The sequence below is a fragment of the Amblyomma mixtum genome, chromosome 3 (genome assembly GCF_055824585.1).
Source record: "Amblyomma mixtum isolate Tamu chromosome 3, ASM5582458v1, whole genome shotgun sequence".
In the NCBI taxonomy this organism is placed as follows: Eukaryota; Metazoa; Arthropoda; class Arachnida; order Ixodida; family Ixodidae; genus Amblyomma; species Amblyomma mixtum.
This window is the reverse complement of record NC_143014.1, coordinates 105057135-105073693: the sequence shown is the minus strand read 5'-3', so window position 1 is coordinate 105073693 and position 16559 is coordinate 105057135. Positions and strand designations below refer to the sequence as shown.

General features: G+C 43.4%; 1 protein-coding gene across 1 annotated transcript in view; it reads right to left on the bottom strand.

Moving 5' to 3' along the window:
* LOC149351246 (uncharacterized) overlaps window positions 1-16559 on the bottom strand; it is a 41593-nt gene that overhangs the window by 22161 nt on the left and 2873 nt on the right. The window contains exons 3-7 of the mRNA XM_089580528.1: window positions 15416-15534; window positions 12373-12542; window positions 8154-8393; window positions 3062-3134; window positions 1017-1219 (exon numbers count right to left, since the gene is read on the bottom strand). Of these exons, the coding sequence (XP_089436654.1) occupies window positions 1017-1219; window positions 3062-3134; window positions 8154-8393; window positions 12373-12542; window positions 15416-15534 (805 nt within the window). The remainder of the gene's footprint in view (window positions 1-1016; window positions 1220-3061; window positions 3135-8153; window positions 8394-12372; window positions 12543-15415; window positions 15535-16559) is intronic.

Sequence of the window (16559 nt, the reverse complement as noted above, 5' to 3'; positions counted from 1 at the left end):
CAGCTGAAGTTTCACATACTTGAGATCCACAAAAGTTTCAAGCCGACCAAGTTCACCAGTATGCAATTGCATCCCAAGATATTCCTTCATGGTGAGCAGCAGCAGTGATCACAGTGCTAAAGTCTATGACTGCCTCATCTGCCTTCTCAAATATAGAAAAGGCTTAGCGTAACGCCATTTCTCCATGTTTTCCCTGCTGCGTTTTTGTGCTCTGCAGTTACAGTAAATGTGTGCCGTGTAAAAAGTGCATATGTGCATTGTAAAATGCAATATCTTCATAGTTTAAATTGGCAGTGACAGCTGGCTGAAGGTGCAACATGCTGGCCAAGCTTGAAAGTTATGAAAAATACAGCTGTATGTTGGCAAAAAAGCTCTTAGATAGGCTGCTCTTACAATGACATACAGCATTTATGAAATTGTGGGATGTGGAATAAATAAATGTATTAAATATTGCTACCAATTGGTGCTATCCAAAGAGCTTTCACACTGATCTATTTCTGTCATGTGGCCGTTCTGAGAGTGCCTTGCGTATTCGGCTTAGAGGTACTTCCTCCAGCTCAGGTTTAGAGTATATCTGCCTTATGAGTCTAAGAATCAAAGTGCCCAGTCAAAGGTGTCATGAGACACTGCCACTAACAGCCCCTCAATGCCTAATGCAGCATACTGTTATTAGCAAAGTGAAAACATGAAAACAATTAATTTCACATATACACACATGAATTATGCAGCCACATCTCCACATCCACATTCTTACAAGCATTCTTACATTCTTTATTTACGAAAAAAAAAAAAAGCCAGTCTTCTCATTCACTTACTCCAATATGAATTCTGGCAAAGAACTGCCTATAAAACCTGAGTCAGAAGCTTCCTATCTCTCTTCAGACATGCATCAAACAGGCATCACAGACCTGAAGCATGATGAACATGGAAATAACAATTCTGCAGGTAGAAGAAGCACTAAGCTAAGCTTTGATGGCATCCAAAAATACAAAATGTGTAAATACTGGACACTCAACTGAGCACAGAGGCCTGGTAGGAGCAATGGTGGCATGCATAGGGCCGTTCGCCTGTGTGGGTTCGTAGGTGACGCTGCAGGTCGCAGCTGATGCGGAATCGAGCAGAACACTCGGGGCACTGGAAAGGCGCATCACCTGTGTGCGTTCGCAGGTGCACCAGGAGCTGGTTCTGGTGGCGACCTGCAAAGGGGCACATCTGGCACCTGCGCATGGGGGAAGGCCCTCCTGATGAGGACTGCCAAGCAGCTCGCTAAAGTGATCAGTGAAGCAAGGCTTACTCAGGGGCAGTTCTTCATGAATTACCTAGAACAGTTTCATTGAGGATAAGCTGCCCTATGTCATAATCTCCCAAACGCAGAAAATGGCAATAACCTTCTCATAATACAGCACATTAAGTAGCAATTCAGTAGCAATAAAGTTGAAATTATTTCTTGTCACACTGATTCCTGTTCCCACAGTTTTATTTCATGCACATCGCAGAATAATTGGAACCGCCTTCCCGGACTTATCGCCACCGCTGAAGATCATCAACGTTTTAAAAATGCACTAGCTAACATTGTATAATTAGGAGCCTAACAACCAGCATTTTTTATTTTGTTTTTTGTGGGAGCGGCGGCACCGATAACTTGACTTTTGGATAATTTGGGCATTTTTTTCAATCCCTTGAAGTCAGAATAAATTAGGTTTTACTAGCCATCATGTTATTTTTAGTTGCCAGTCATGTGCCATTTCATAGATTTCATTTAGTCACTCTTCTTGCATGACCACATTGCAGTTTGCAAATTGTTATCCTGTCGAATCAACCAATATACATTTCTGTGCACGTCATGTTTTTATATAGTGCTGAGTCAACTTAGCTTTGCTCAGTTTCTGTTGCAAAATTCATACGTCATTTTGAAAAAATAAGGAATGTTTACTTATTTATTTTTTTCAGGAAACTTATTTTTGTATTGAACAGATATTCAATTTTCAAAGGCAGTCTTTCTCCATATTTGTATTGTATTCGTATTCGAAAATTTCAGTGTTCCCACCCTTATTGATTTCTCATGATGCACAGCAGGCCACTGGTGGGCCACAACTACCTTATCTAGAATAATGGCTGGGTCTCTTTACAGAATCAAATACAAAAGTAGTTTTCCCATCTGTTCTCACATTACCATAAAAAAGAGGAATGATGCAGCACAGCCGGAGTAAGCAATGTGATGCAGTGAACGCGCTAAATTTATGTGAACAAGAACACCAAGAGGACTTTTCCATAAAGCGATATCACAATCAGCTTTTTTTTTTCCCAAGACGCGGCACAGAAAACTGGTTGCAAACAAATGCCATGTGGGCACTGTTGTGCCCACCATAGGTTTGATCCACTTCCACAAGGTGCCCACTGCATTTTACACCAACATGAACCCCACATGCAACACATTCCGTGGCTAGTCAGTGCTTTGTTTTCAACCAGTCCAGCATGGAAGAGGGCTGAGGAGGACAGGAGGACAGCATGCATGCGCAGTACAGCCACGTGAAAAAGACAAACTGTCTGTTGTTGTATCTTGGCTTCTTTCAAGACACTAACAAAGCATGACACAATAATGCAACATACAGCCCCTCTCTGAAATCATTAGCTATTGCACTTGTTTACTCTGCAAAAAAATAAAAAAATTGAAAAAAAAAAATAAAGCAGGCAAGGAAGATTGGTTTGGTTTGGTTTATTGGGGTTTAACGTCCCGAAGCAACTCAGGCTATGAGGGATGCCGTAGTGAAGGGCTCCGGAAATTTCGACCACCTGGGGTTCTTCAACGTGCACTGACATCGCACAGCACACGGGCCTCCGGAATTTCGCCCCCATCGAAATTCAACCGCAGCGGACGGGATCAAAACCGAGTCTTTCGGGTCAGCAGCCGAGCGCCACAACCACTGAGCCACCGGGACAGGGCGCAGGCAAGGAAGAAAGGCACTGCTTAAGTGCAAACATATTCATAGCATTACAGTGCTTCCTTAAATGCTTGCAGCTTGAAAGAAAAGTTTGGCTTCAAAGCCTGAATGGCACTAACCTATATGGTTTGTCATCAATGTGCACCCTCTGATGCATCTTGAGAGTCCATCTATCAGCAGCAGCGTAGTCACCTGCATGAACCACAAAGCCTTCTTGTACAGACCATCCTCACTGGCAGTAAGCACAGCATAGGGGACAAGCATCCAAGCATTGCTCTTCTCCTCTCAATGGCTGAAACAAAGAAGAGCAAGCAACAGACTGAGTGTACATTACACCGACATCAAAAATGGTGTATTCCATTGGACCTTTTGTCCAATGCGCACAGACTTCATTCTCTGAAGGTTTCCAACAGCTCACTTAAAATTTTAGTACCAACATGTGTACTAGCCATTCAGCCACAGCAAAGGCACCCTTATTGCCTTGAATAAGCTGCTTAACCCTAGGCTTCCTCATTTGAGCTGAAAGTATGTTTCACAGTGACCTTCTGTGCAGTGCTTTATATTAACATAAAAAATGTGACAGCACCAAGTAAATTATTCAAGAGCAGTTAAAACCTGGTCTAAGAGAAGTTTACAGGCGCAGGAAAGTATTAGACTATGACTTTCATTAGTTAATAAAGTCCCCTAAAAATTCTCAGCAGATTCCCGAGAACAATGCTCATAAGTGCGAAGTGTAAAGGGTTCACACTGAATGAGGAGATGTGGGTATAATCTTCATAAAATTTATATATTACCATAGGCATGTGCACAGAGGGGCCAAAGGAGGCAGTGGCCCCCTTGCAGACATGGGGAAGGGGGTGCAAATTTTGTACAATATTGCTCCCTACTACTCAGAAGACAAGAACAGACACTACGATGAACTTCACCTCCCCCCCCACTTTCAAACAACCTGTGCCTGCCTAGCATATTATACACAAAGCACCTACTCCAACAAGCATGTATAAATGTTCACTACCTCTCTCTCACATACACACACATACACATGGTGAGAGAGGACAGACAGTCTCCACTAATACTCTGTTACACACACAAAGATGTGTCCACAATCACTATCTCACTGAGACACCTCCTGCAGTAGTTGTAGGTTTTGCAGCTGCTGCCAGGTCTGAAAGGAACTAATGGTGCAGAAATTCGCCATTAGGCACTGCTATTTGAGGTACTTCTATCGTACCTAACATGATGAAATGTACATGCTTATACGGCTGTCTGTTCATGCACTGCTATCCTTATTTGAATGCAAGTCATGGTTATTTGTTGAAGGCACACTCGTCCCTTGGAGCTCCAACAAAAATGTCATTTGGACACAAATTTTCCTCATTTTAAAATTGTTTGAGGTTACTGCTATGTAACAAATGTAGATGTAGAAAGCTACACATCTTAAATGTTTAATGCATAATTAAGATCCAGAGAATTTCATATCCTGACTTGTGACTGGTGACAAGTCATGGCTGCATTACCATGATATGAACCAGAAGCGAAGCAGCAGTCCACGCAGTGAAAACACATGGGAAGTCCACCACCGGAAAAATTATGGACAGCACCACTGGCCAGGAAGCATATGGTCATAACATTTTGAGAAACGGAAGGCACTATCCACACATCCATACTGAGAGGCTTGAACTGGGGATGCCCTTCAACAGCACCACTTAGTATGTGGCAACCCTACGCAAGCTCCAATGTGTAATTCAACAAAAGCGTCCACAGAAGTGGGCGGAAGGCATACTCTTGTAGCACAAAAACGCCCGCCCCCCTACCAGTAGCAAAACAACCAAGGCACTCGCCAAGACGGGCTATGATGAGCTGCAGCACCCAATGTAATCTCCAAACTTGGCCCTGCGGAGTTACTATCTTTTCAGAGCCTTATAAAGACCCCTGCGTGGTCAGCATTTTGCAAGCATTCACAAACTGCAAAACCACTGTCCAGGCATAAGTGCGCAACACACCAAAGGAGTGGTTCTTGTAGGGCCTAGCCAGGCTCCCGCACCAGTGGCAAAAGTGCACTGCTCTCCAGGGTGATTATGTCGAGAAAGTGAACCTTTCAACAGATATGTAACACACTTCTTTATGCAAAAAAAAAAAAATGAAGTGCAGAAGTAATGTGGAGTGAAGCAGTAAAGAAAAGTGAAAAAAAAAAGCATGAAAAAGAGGCCTGTAGCATGCATTGCACAGACAAGTGATTTGAGGTGCCAAAGTGAGGGAATTTACTCTAGCAGGCACTGGGTGTGTTTTTTTTTCAGCGACTGCGTGTGAAAGGGCTGCTTGCGTTGATTGTTCCTTTCCTCTTTCTCGTATACCTGAGTAACCTCCAAGCTGGAAAAAAGTCAGGAAAATAGACTATACACTATAGGTCACACCCCACCCCCCCCTTTCTGGCTGTGTCCCTGCTTCGTATATAAATTTGAATATATGTATATAATGTATACCGATGCATATGTACTGTTACTATTTATAAGCCTGTTAATATTTAGTTGCACGGGCAAGGGCATGTTATTTCTAGGTCTCTTTAGGGCCCTACCAAAATTTCTGTACACTAAGTATGTGTAGTCTAGCTACATTATAAAAGGGGTGACTGTAACAGACAATCAGGCATATGGGACATTTTTAATACCTTAGTTCCCCATCCTATTGCTCCCATTAAGCTGAACTCTTTTGTAAAAGATGTTGGGTAACGACAACATTCGGCAATAAAGAACAGGTTACTTTTAAATTTTGATCAACAATCTCAGTTACAAGATAAATTTTAACCTAGAGGGGTTTTCCCTCCACTCCATGGATGTGGCACCATCGTTCACGAACTATGGTCATGTCCATGCTAGAGGGAGACTGCAAGGCGTCATCACTCATGACAAATTTATTACAACTGCAAATAATACAGAGTGGAGTGGCTAACTGCATGACACCGAAGAGAGGCTCCTTAAACTTTTGCGGTCCTTAGTTGGGCCCCACCTGACATTACGCCTCGGCTGTGGCGGTCTGTTGTCGGGCGCCGCCCGACAAGCTTTTCTATGGCTGAATTGCGCGCTTTTTTTTTTCCTTTTTGCCATGCAGGATGTGCTATCTCTTACACAATTATTAAACTAGATTTTTTTTGTGTTTGTATTTTTTAAACTAGAGGGCAGCCCAAAGTGTTTTGGAGCTTTGGCATGTGCGAGTGTTTTGCGGTTCTGTTTACGCACCGCTTGGCAGCATAGCATAGCTGCGTTCTCACTGAGTGCTTTCTACGGCAAAACTTACCAAGCTTTCAGAGAAAGCAACAATGATTTCAGTTTGGAAGACAACTATGTGCCTCCATCAGATGATGGAGACAGCGATTCCACAGAAATAAGCGGCGGCAGCGATGACAACAACTGCGCTGGAGACCCTGGCTCTGGTGACATGCCAGCATGAAATGGTTGAGGAAGCTGTTTTTCTGGCTTCTGAAGTTTCCATCGTAAACAGTTTCGTTTTGATGAGAATGCAGCAGCTTCTGCCGGAACCTCATTGAGCAGTGCAGGTTGGTGATGTGAAGGCCCGAGCTAAAAAGCAGGGGCCCATCTGCACATTTGAACGGCGATGAAAGGCTAGATGGCAGGCCTCACTTCAACCGAACGAAACAGTGTTTTTCTGCCAAACGTGCCGTCAAAATCCCGGACTTCACCCAGGAGAATGCTTCGAGCAGTTCCACACACTGCCAAAATACTGGCAAGAGGTTTGGGCAGGCACAAAAACCTCAAAAATAAACATTCACTGAAGTATTTTAGAACAGCTGTTGTTTAGCAGCGCAGAAAATGGGCAAAACACTAGTTTCGGACCGGTACGGCCGCGAAACGGGTAAAAGTTTCAGACCGCAAAGAGTTAAATGCAAGCGCTGTGTAAAGGAGCACTTCCAACCTACCAGCAGAGGTACAAGCATCCGTGTGCATTATTATACTGCCTTGTCTCTTGCTCTCTTGAGCTGCTAGTATCGACTCTTACTCAATGGTGACTACACCAACCTATATAGCTTGGTGAGCATGATTTTTCAAGTTTCAACTTGTAGACAATGTCAAATTTCTCTTGCTACTACATGAACCAGGTAAGTGCTAATGACAACAGTATTAGTATACAAAACCAACGACAAAAAAAGGACTTCTATCTATGCAGATTTTGAGTTCAATCAACTCAGTAAAAGAAAAAAAAAAAGAAGGCAGTAAAATAATAATTCTAGTGTCAAGAGGAAGATAGGGAGCGGCGGCAGCCGCACCGCCAACACACGATGCGAGATCGTTGCTTTGATGATCTGAGCTTGGACCGCCATTTTGGCTAGCTCGCCTTAGGCTTTTTTCCTTATAAATCCCGTGACAACGTTAACGCCTTTGCTACCTCCATCGACGCCAGTCTTGCCACACCACAGCGCAACCAGCTTCTTCACTTATTGGACAAATTTTGCTCCTCTTTCGACGTAGCTCAAAGCCAACTGGGTCGCACGTCTACCGTGACCCCCCTGATTGACACCAGAGCCCACATGCCGCAGTGTCAATGCCCGTACCACGCTTCGGCAGCCAAACGCCAGGTTATTTACATGCAGGTGGACAACATGCAACAGCAAAGCATAATTCAACCCTCTAGTAGCCCATGGGTCTCTCCTGTCGTCCTGGTGAAGAAAAAAGATGACACAGTATGGTTTTGTGTTGATTATCGGCGGCTTAACAAGATCATCCACAAATACGTTTATCCACTGCTCCGAATCGACGACGCCCTTGACTGCTTACAGGGCACGGAATTCCTTTCATCTTTAGGTCTGCGATCGGGGTATTGGCAGGGCCCTGTGGCAGAGGCTGACTGTGTCAAGACGGCTTTTGAGACACCTAATGGCCTGTACGAATTTAACGTCATGCCTTTTGGCCTTTGTAATGCCCCAGCGAATTTTGAGTGCATGACAAACTCCATTTTATGCGGCCCGAAGTGGAAAACATGCCTGTGCTACTTAGACCCAGCCAAAGCTGTGGATCAGCCCGTCTCTGTCTCTCTGTCATCTATGACCTTATGACCATTCCTGTGATCACATCCACGTGACAATATAGATGTTGTTGGCTGTTTTAGCTTCTGTATCCATTTTTTTTTATGCATCAGCTAGCACGTTATTTCAGCTGGCATTTAAATGGTTCAATGAAAAAGAAAAAAGCCACTTGCATTGTCCACAGCTGAATGGCCTTTCTCCCAAATGTCTCCGTCGGTGGTCCGCCATTTTATCTGACCGGCTGAACTCTTTTGAGCATTCAGGACACTTGTAAGGCTTCTCGCCAGTGTGGATGCGGCTATGCCTTTGCAGATCTTTTCTGTAACGGCATGTGAAGCTACACCCGGGCTGGCTGCATCTCAGGGAGGCAGGCTCTGCACAAGACTGCTTCTGTCCGTGCCTCTTCAGGGACCCTGCAGTGATGATCATCAGAAATGCCAATCAAAGACAGCACCAAATGAAAAATTTGCCACCAGATGTGTTATGGCATATAACATGTCAGAAAAAAGCATGTAAGCTGACCCCACAGTTAGCCTGCCCTCTCCCACACATGCAGATATATAAGCATACACATGGGGAAATACACCTCAGCCTTAATACAAATAGCAATTCAAAAGAGCTGCAAGATATTTTGTTAAACCAAAAGGCTTATCAAATTTAAAACTCAATGAGATTCATGACTATCTGTGGGAAAATTTACACAGATATTCAGTTCTTTCGAAGTCCTAGCTCTTCTCATGGGTGTCCAAGCCAAGTTAATAATGGCAAAAAAACACAGCGAAGGGATGCTGGTCAAAGAGAAGAAAATGACCAAAGAATTGCTGTTTTCACTATGAACTCAAAACCAACTTCCCCAGCTTTCTGCCACCCTGCAGGTCAATAATACTTCAGCTTGTTTAGTGCAGCATAAACCATTTGAATATGCACCACCGGTACTACCAGTAGCTTGCATTCAGTAGAGTTCAAACAACAACAAAATCTTTTCTCATTTCTCATAAGCATTTTGTTAGGATCTTCACTTGAGACCTTTTTATCTTTTACAATTCTAAAACCAAGTACTACTTGCAGAAACCCACTCATAAGCAGTGACAATTTAAACCCAGCCCAAAGAACACTATAACAGACTGCTTAACATTCAAAACTGGCTGAATGGTTTGGTTTATTGGGGTTTAACGTCCCAAAGCGACTCAGGCTATGAGGGATGCCGTCGTGAAGGGCTCCGGAAATTTCGACCACCTGGGGTTCTGTAACGTGCACTGACATCGCACAGCACACGGGCCTCTAGAATTTCGCCTTCATTGAAATTCAGCCGCCGCGGCCAGGATCGAACCCGCGTCTTTCGGGCCAGCAGCCGAGCGCCGTAACCACTGAGCCACCGCAGCGGGGCTCAAAACAGGATGAGTATAACATAGTCTACCAATACCTCACATACACTGGCAAACTACCTAAAATGTACTGGCACTCTGTATTAAGCACCAAAGTGTGAAGATACTTTCCCAAGCGTCTTCAAACACAAGCCAACTGGAAAATGAAAAAGCCTACCAAGAACTAAACAGCATGACATCTTAATGAACACAAGTTTTAATGTGGCAGCGTTAAGGGCCCCGTGTCGCAGAAAAGCCAGTGTCGCTGGCGGCGGTGTTGGCCGTGAGCGAAAAATCCCAGATGCATTAATTAATAAATAAAACCGAGTAGGAAATTTGTCGAGTTGGGGAATCGAACCAGGGCCTCTGGAGTGTGAGGCGAGCACGCTAACCACTCCGCCATGCCAGCTCGATGGTTTGGAATGAACAAAGGCGCATCAAGTGAATACGGGTGTTGTCTTAAAAGGGCGCTTTAGAGACATGTACTGTGATGTCCATTCCTTTCGGGTGTACACTGAGATATGAGAGACAGGCGTATTTCCTTTCCTTAAAACCAATTTTCATTTCATTTTCCTTAAGGCCCTTACAGCACGGTTCGGGTGTCCACCGAGATACGAGAGAGAGACAGGCTTCATTTTCTTTCAACTTTCATTTCATTTTCCTTCCCTTACGGCGCGGTTCGGGTGTCCACCAAGATATGAGACGCGCAGTTTCCTTTCCTTCAGGGAAGGCATGGCGCCAAATGGGCGATGGCGTTTCTGGACCCCTTGGCAACGCTGCAACACGCTGTCGCATCCCACTCTTAAAGTCTACGCTAAAGCGTCCTCCAAATTTTTTCATGGTCAGACTGCTATCTATGGTTCTGAGTGAAAAACAGCTTCTAATTAAAAGGCAGAAAATTATAACTGCCTCATAAATCAACTGCTGATAGTTAACATTCAGTTTATGTGTCTACGATTGCATCTGAAGAAATAAGATTAGCTACAGCTGAATTCTAGTGAGTTGAGACTAATGATTAAATACAACAAAAAGTTATGCAATAAGCAGCTAAAACAATGCCCCTTGGCATAATTCTTCATAAGTCGAACCTTGTTATAACAAACGGTTTATATGAAATAATGAATATAACGAAGCAATGATGATTCCCCTTGGAAGCTCGGTCAACGCGGGCTATAGTAACATGCACCATGAAATGATAAAAAGTATAGACTGGTCATAGTAGCTAGAACAGTCCTGCCACATACATTTAAAGTAATTAGGCCTGAGTGAATATTCGATAATTTCGAATATTCGGTCTAATAGTAAAGTATTAGATGTTCGACTCGAACCGAACGTTCGGTATTCAAAATCTCAAAGTATTCATCCCAAACGAATAACGTTTCTGTAACTCTTGCGCGGAAGCGCGGCGCCCACATCTGTACTTGCCAGGTGTTTGCGGCCGCACTACCCGCAGTGCGCACGCGCCGTAACCACGGTACAGTGGCATGCATCACTAGAGAGATTTAGCAAAGCACTATCTGCTTCTGCACGCCGCTAGTGCTTGCGTACCTACTGATTGGTCCCAATGGGGCAGGCATGCAAACAGCTGGCCAGCGCCTCGCGCTTTGTGGCATCCTCAGGGCGATCTGCACATGTGCAGTGGCTCCTCATGGAATGGAAATTTCTCTAATAGGAGGATGTGAGGTTCTCTTTATTTCCGCAGAACAAGTTTGAGCAGACTGCAGGTGCTGTAGCCGCTCTTCTCCGCATGAAATTCGTGAATCAAGTGTGATGGCGCGAGCACGAGGGGAAGCTAGCATGAGACACATGTATAACGAGTGCCCCTTTCCGACGCCAGACACGGGGTGGCACTCGGCGTACTTATACAGTAACTCTAAGTGCGTACGCCTAGCAGGCATAGGCATGCGCACAGGGGGGGGGTGACTTCCTTTATCTTCTAATGGGGGCGCCAAGTTTCCTCCATACCTATACTCTGTCGGACCTGTTCAGTCATTATTTAAAGTGCAGGGTTATGGCCATGCAGGTTTTCTGAGGTTTTATGAGTGCAATAAAGTTAAATGCTTTCTCTCTTTTTTTTTTTATGGTAAAGGCCTTGTGTTTTTGAAAAATACATGATTTTTAAAATGCCTATTGTGCCATTCAACCTATTTTGTGAGCTAGAAGTATTAGAAATATTCATTTCGAAATTATTCGAAAAAAAGTAATATTCGATTCAAATTTGCTTTGAACGAAAAAACCACTATTTGCACATGGCTAGAAGTAATTTGAGCAAGCTTGCTTTTTACAGGTGTACAGCCTGTGTACAGATCTTAATATCCACTCCTAAATGGCATCTGTCCATATAAAAATATTGTGCTGTGCACATTCTACTTAAAGCAGCTGCGGACATCAAAACAATACACAGAACAGATGGTAAACAAATACTTTCAACAGAATTTAATAAAAAAAAATGGTGTAAAAGAATTCATGGTATCATATATGAGGTTCGGTTTAATGTTCCGAAGCTGCAAACAGGCTAGGAAAAAGACGTCTTAGTGGAGGGCTTCAGGTCAATTTGACCACCTGAGGACCACCCGAGAAGCGTGCACTAACATCATACAGCACAAGGTTGGTTTTGCATTTCTCCTGCATTGAAATGCAACTGCTGAGGCCAGAATTCAATTTAGAGCACTTGGGCTCAGCACCTGAATGCCAATGCCATGAGCCACTGTGGTGAGTCGAAGTTTAAAGAGAGAAAAAAAACAAACAAACCTAAAACTCCATTTTCCTGATAAAGAAAGTCCATGACATATAATGTGTAAATAAGAAATAAGAATCCACACCACCTCCCCCCTCATCCCAACCACCTCCTCCAAGAGTCAGTCATAAATCTGCCCCAGCCTCCCTCCTACCTATTAGATTAGCAGGATAAAAAAAATGGCTCCAAGAGCTTTCTACTTGAACAGAAAAAAACAGTTCTGCAACTGCTAATATCAATTCAATCGTTTACAATGAGAATGTCACACATGTATGAACAGTAGCCACTGACCTTCATTCTGCTTTGAAGAGGACACATCTAAAGCAGTCGGAGCAGTACTATAGACGGCAGCAGCACCAGTGCTAGATGTACTATGCACTGTGGGGTGGGCTGGCCATGACACGTCTGCAGGCAGCCCTGAAGCCTGCAGAACAGCTGCAGAATAGGCTTGTTCAGGTGACCTGCACACACGGAGCGTGGAACTGAAATCGTCTACAAAGACACTGCAGCTGTTCATTAATGCTGTAATAAACCAGTTACTCAGTCTCTCCAAGAATTAAAATGAAGCAAAGAGTTGTGTGAATAGTCCAACATTTCAAATATCAAAGCGAATAATGTGGTAATAGATACAGGCTTCCAAGCAAATAGTAATATTTGGAAACCCTGAATATTTTCCAAGTATTTTGAAGTTCGACAATGCAGGAAATTATGTCGTTAATTAGGACAATGAAAAATCAATCATAAAATACAATCGCCAACCGATTATTCCGACAAAAAAAAAAAGACAATGCTTCAACTCCAAATTCCAAAGCTGCTAGAAGCAATTGATGGTTGTATTTATGCACGTTCTGATGCCTCCACACGATCACGCTGCTCAGGATGCCGGCACGCGCTGTGCACACAGACGGTAGAACGGTAGCTGTGTCTGTGTCCACAAACTGAACCTTCGACTGCTGCTGTCCGGCACATCGTGGTCAGGTGAACGTCAACACGCCAATGCATGAACTTCAGAGGGCCCGAAACGGAAAAGTGAAGGTGACAAAAAGGATAAGAATGCTGAACTACCAACATGCCTGAGGCAAGGCAGGAGTGCTGCGAGCCGGCCAACGACGTGTATTTTCTGCCTGAAGTTGTGCATTAACTATATTTAAATAAGGCTAAAGTACACAGCCCCCATCAATGACTGACAATTGGAAAAAATGATTTTAAGTGTTCGGCAAACATACACGTCAGAGATATTTTCGTATACCTAGTTAGAACAAGCCTGACCCGTGCAGTGCACAGGTACTGAAATCCTATCAGCCACTTGAAAACTATAGGACCTCGTGATGGAAAAGCACGATGGCAAGTAGGGCATTTCAGACTTCGGCATCAGACACTGCATCCAAAATGTCCTTCATAGAAGCGATGGCAGAGCCTTACGAAGTGCACAATGGTGCTCAAGAGCCAAGGCAGCAGTGGACGCATGAGCGCATGCTTGGCTGGCTGATTTTCCTCTCAAGTACGGCCATTTCTAGTCTGTCTCATTTAGATTATGCTACGACCAATAAACACATATCATTGCTAAAACGTCCGAAATTTGAACCACGATTCCACAGTGAAGCCTGTTTCACAAGCAACCGAAAACGCTCACGATTTCTGCCACTGGGGTGCAAAAACCTGTTTCGAGCGGCCAGAACAATGAGGTTCCAACAAGTTAGAAATTTTTCGCCCCGTTGCTCAGTCGCTCAGTCCATCCAGTTGCTTGCATGAGAAACAGCAGTTATGCATCAGCTCTGTGGGGTGCCTGACTCAATTCCTTGGAAGTCTTGAAAACGAACAGTGCCCAAAAAATCAATCACCAACTCTTATATTAAAAATGAGCAGCATATGAAGAATCGCGTAGTAAAGGCTTGAGACTACAACATTTAGTGCACTTTGGCTTGCTGTTGATTGAGCACAGCTGCACACAAGTTTAAAAGCATTTATTTTTATTCGGCTTTATTTTAGTATTTCAGTTGCCTCAGTGCATTTTGCAAGCCACATCATTCGGCATACACTACTGAGTGCTAATGAACCGCCTCTTTTTCTACTATAGTCACAAACTATTCGCTTCGATTTAGAAAATATCCACTTCACTTCAAAATTATTCGAACAGAATCCTTACCTGCTTTGAACTGAAAATTCATTATTTGCACATGCTTGAAATAATACATCTAAAAAGTCCACAACACAGAAGAAAATATCAGCATAACAAACATGCACATGTGAACATCATCCCCCGATACTTTCCAAAATTTTTTCCTCCCATAGTATACCGGAAAGGTGCAGTAACTGTCCCACTCACTCTAGGTAGACACCATAACTGCACTGTGAGGGAAGAGATCAAGGAGTTGGTGAAAAAGGACGAGAGAAAGAGGCACTGTGGTGGAGGATCTGGGTTAGTTTTGACCACCTAGGGATCTTTAACGAGCACTAACATTACACAACACACAGGCATTTTTTGCATCCCGCCTCCATCAAAATGTGGCTGTGACTGCCGGGTTTTGGTCCTGTATCCTCGGACTCAGCAACTGAGCAGCCTAGCCACTGAGCCACTATGGCAGAATGTGAGCTGCTCAAATTTGGCCTTAAAACACTAACTATTGTGACTACTGGGCCCGTACTCTGAAAGTGTACACTTCAGTCCACACTAACTGGTTGCAGCCCCAGAGGCAGCCATGACGGCTGCATGACAACTAACTCTTCTTTTTTGTTATGTCATCCTGGCTGCAACTGCACTTATCACTGCATCAATAATTGTAGCGCAAAAAAGATTAATTTAAAATTTGTGCTATAAATACAATTTGTATTAAAGTTTTCAAAAACAGAAATAGACTGCTGTCTTAGATATAATGGCGGCACAAACTTCTATGCAATTATCTCCAACCAAGATGTTGGAGAGAATGTTCCACTAAGCCACGGTCATATAAATATTTCCAATTAATAGACACTTCCAGGATATTTCCCTCAACAATGTGCGCACATGAATAGGGGATAGTTTCTGGCTATTCAAGTGCCACTTTATATTAAATAAAATTACCTCAAATTTGACACCCTTAATAAACTTTAAGAAAGTTTGCTTGGTTGACATAAAAGCGCACCCATCTATTTTTTCGTACACTTCAATGAAATTTTTGTGCCAATATTTTTCTGGGTTCCCAGCAATTCTGTTTTGCAAATACTAGTCAGAGTATATATGCCTAGATCAAGTGTCATGTTGACTTGCCATTTGTTTCATTCCACCAGTTTATGAAAAACCTTCAGCGCTGAACTGGGCCACATTGAAGCAGTGCATACCTCCCTCGAGTTTTACCTTATATTAGTGAGCACATGGGCTGCTGAAGCATGGAGTTCATGGCCCCTCTCAGCTGGTGGTCCACTGCCTTCTTGGTGAAGGGGCTGGCCATCATGCAGTAGGTTCTGCTGAATGCCCTGAAACAGTGCAATCCAAATGTCCTAGGTAGCCATACCTGTGCTCAACATGCCACTGGCCAGAGAGGAGGGTGGAGCTCTGGAAACAGGACCCTTTACAACAAACCAGAGAGAAAAGTTGAGTTACGGCTTTTCATTTATATCTGACAGCTGGAACTCATCCAGCCTAGGTTACTCAGAAGGAATGCCTAATGTATCCTTTATTTCCTTTCCTCTACTTGCCCACCTACCGTGAAAATAAAGACTACCTGTAAGTACTAGTGACACTAATTTATTGCTGATGTCTACGCAGACAGAATACAAAGCATAACAGCAAAAGGTCAGCCCATAAGTTAGGCTGCTTCTTCGCCATGCTTTTGATGTGTGAACTGAAAATAAAGAGTTTAGCCTGCGGTAATTTCATTAAATTTACAAGCAAATTTATTTTAAAACTCAATTTTAAAAAATGCACACAGATAAAAGAAGGCTACTTTAGTAGCAAGCAGAATCCTATTTGTGCACAATTACAGACTGCTGACGAAGACAAAGCAGCACTATAAGCAACATCAAGCCTCAACAGTATGCACATGTATAACTAGCTGATACATTGTAGTTAACAACGCCGAATGTAGCTGTGCACCTTGAATAATATGAACATGAACAAACGAGATCAAAAGCTTCGGGGACGTGAGTCTTTGGAAGGAAGTTTCTTGGAGGTCTGCCTTGCGACGAAGTTGCGTGATATCATTATCAGCTGATAGAGTATGCATGTGCCCTGATACCCTGAATTGATTTACATGCCTGCGCTGAAAAAAATTTTTTTTTTTTCTGCACACTTTCGGCCCGTAAACTTTTGATCACGATAATAGTACCTGAAGCACTGTGTGGACAAATTAGTAGGCTCTCTGTTTGCCTCGCCTAATTTGCACAAAAGCCTCCTCCTATTTTTTTTTTTAAATAGCTCTCATGTGGCCGTGCACAGTATCAGTACTTTTGAACATGACTGCATAGCATGCCTCTCAGCTCACAGAGATGTGGTGGATGCA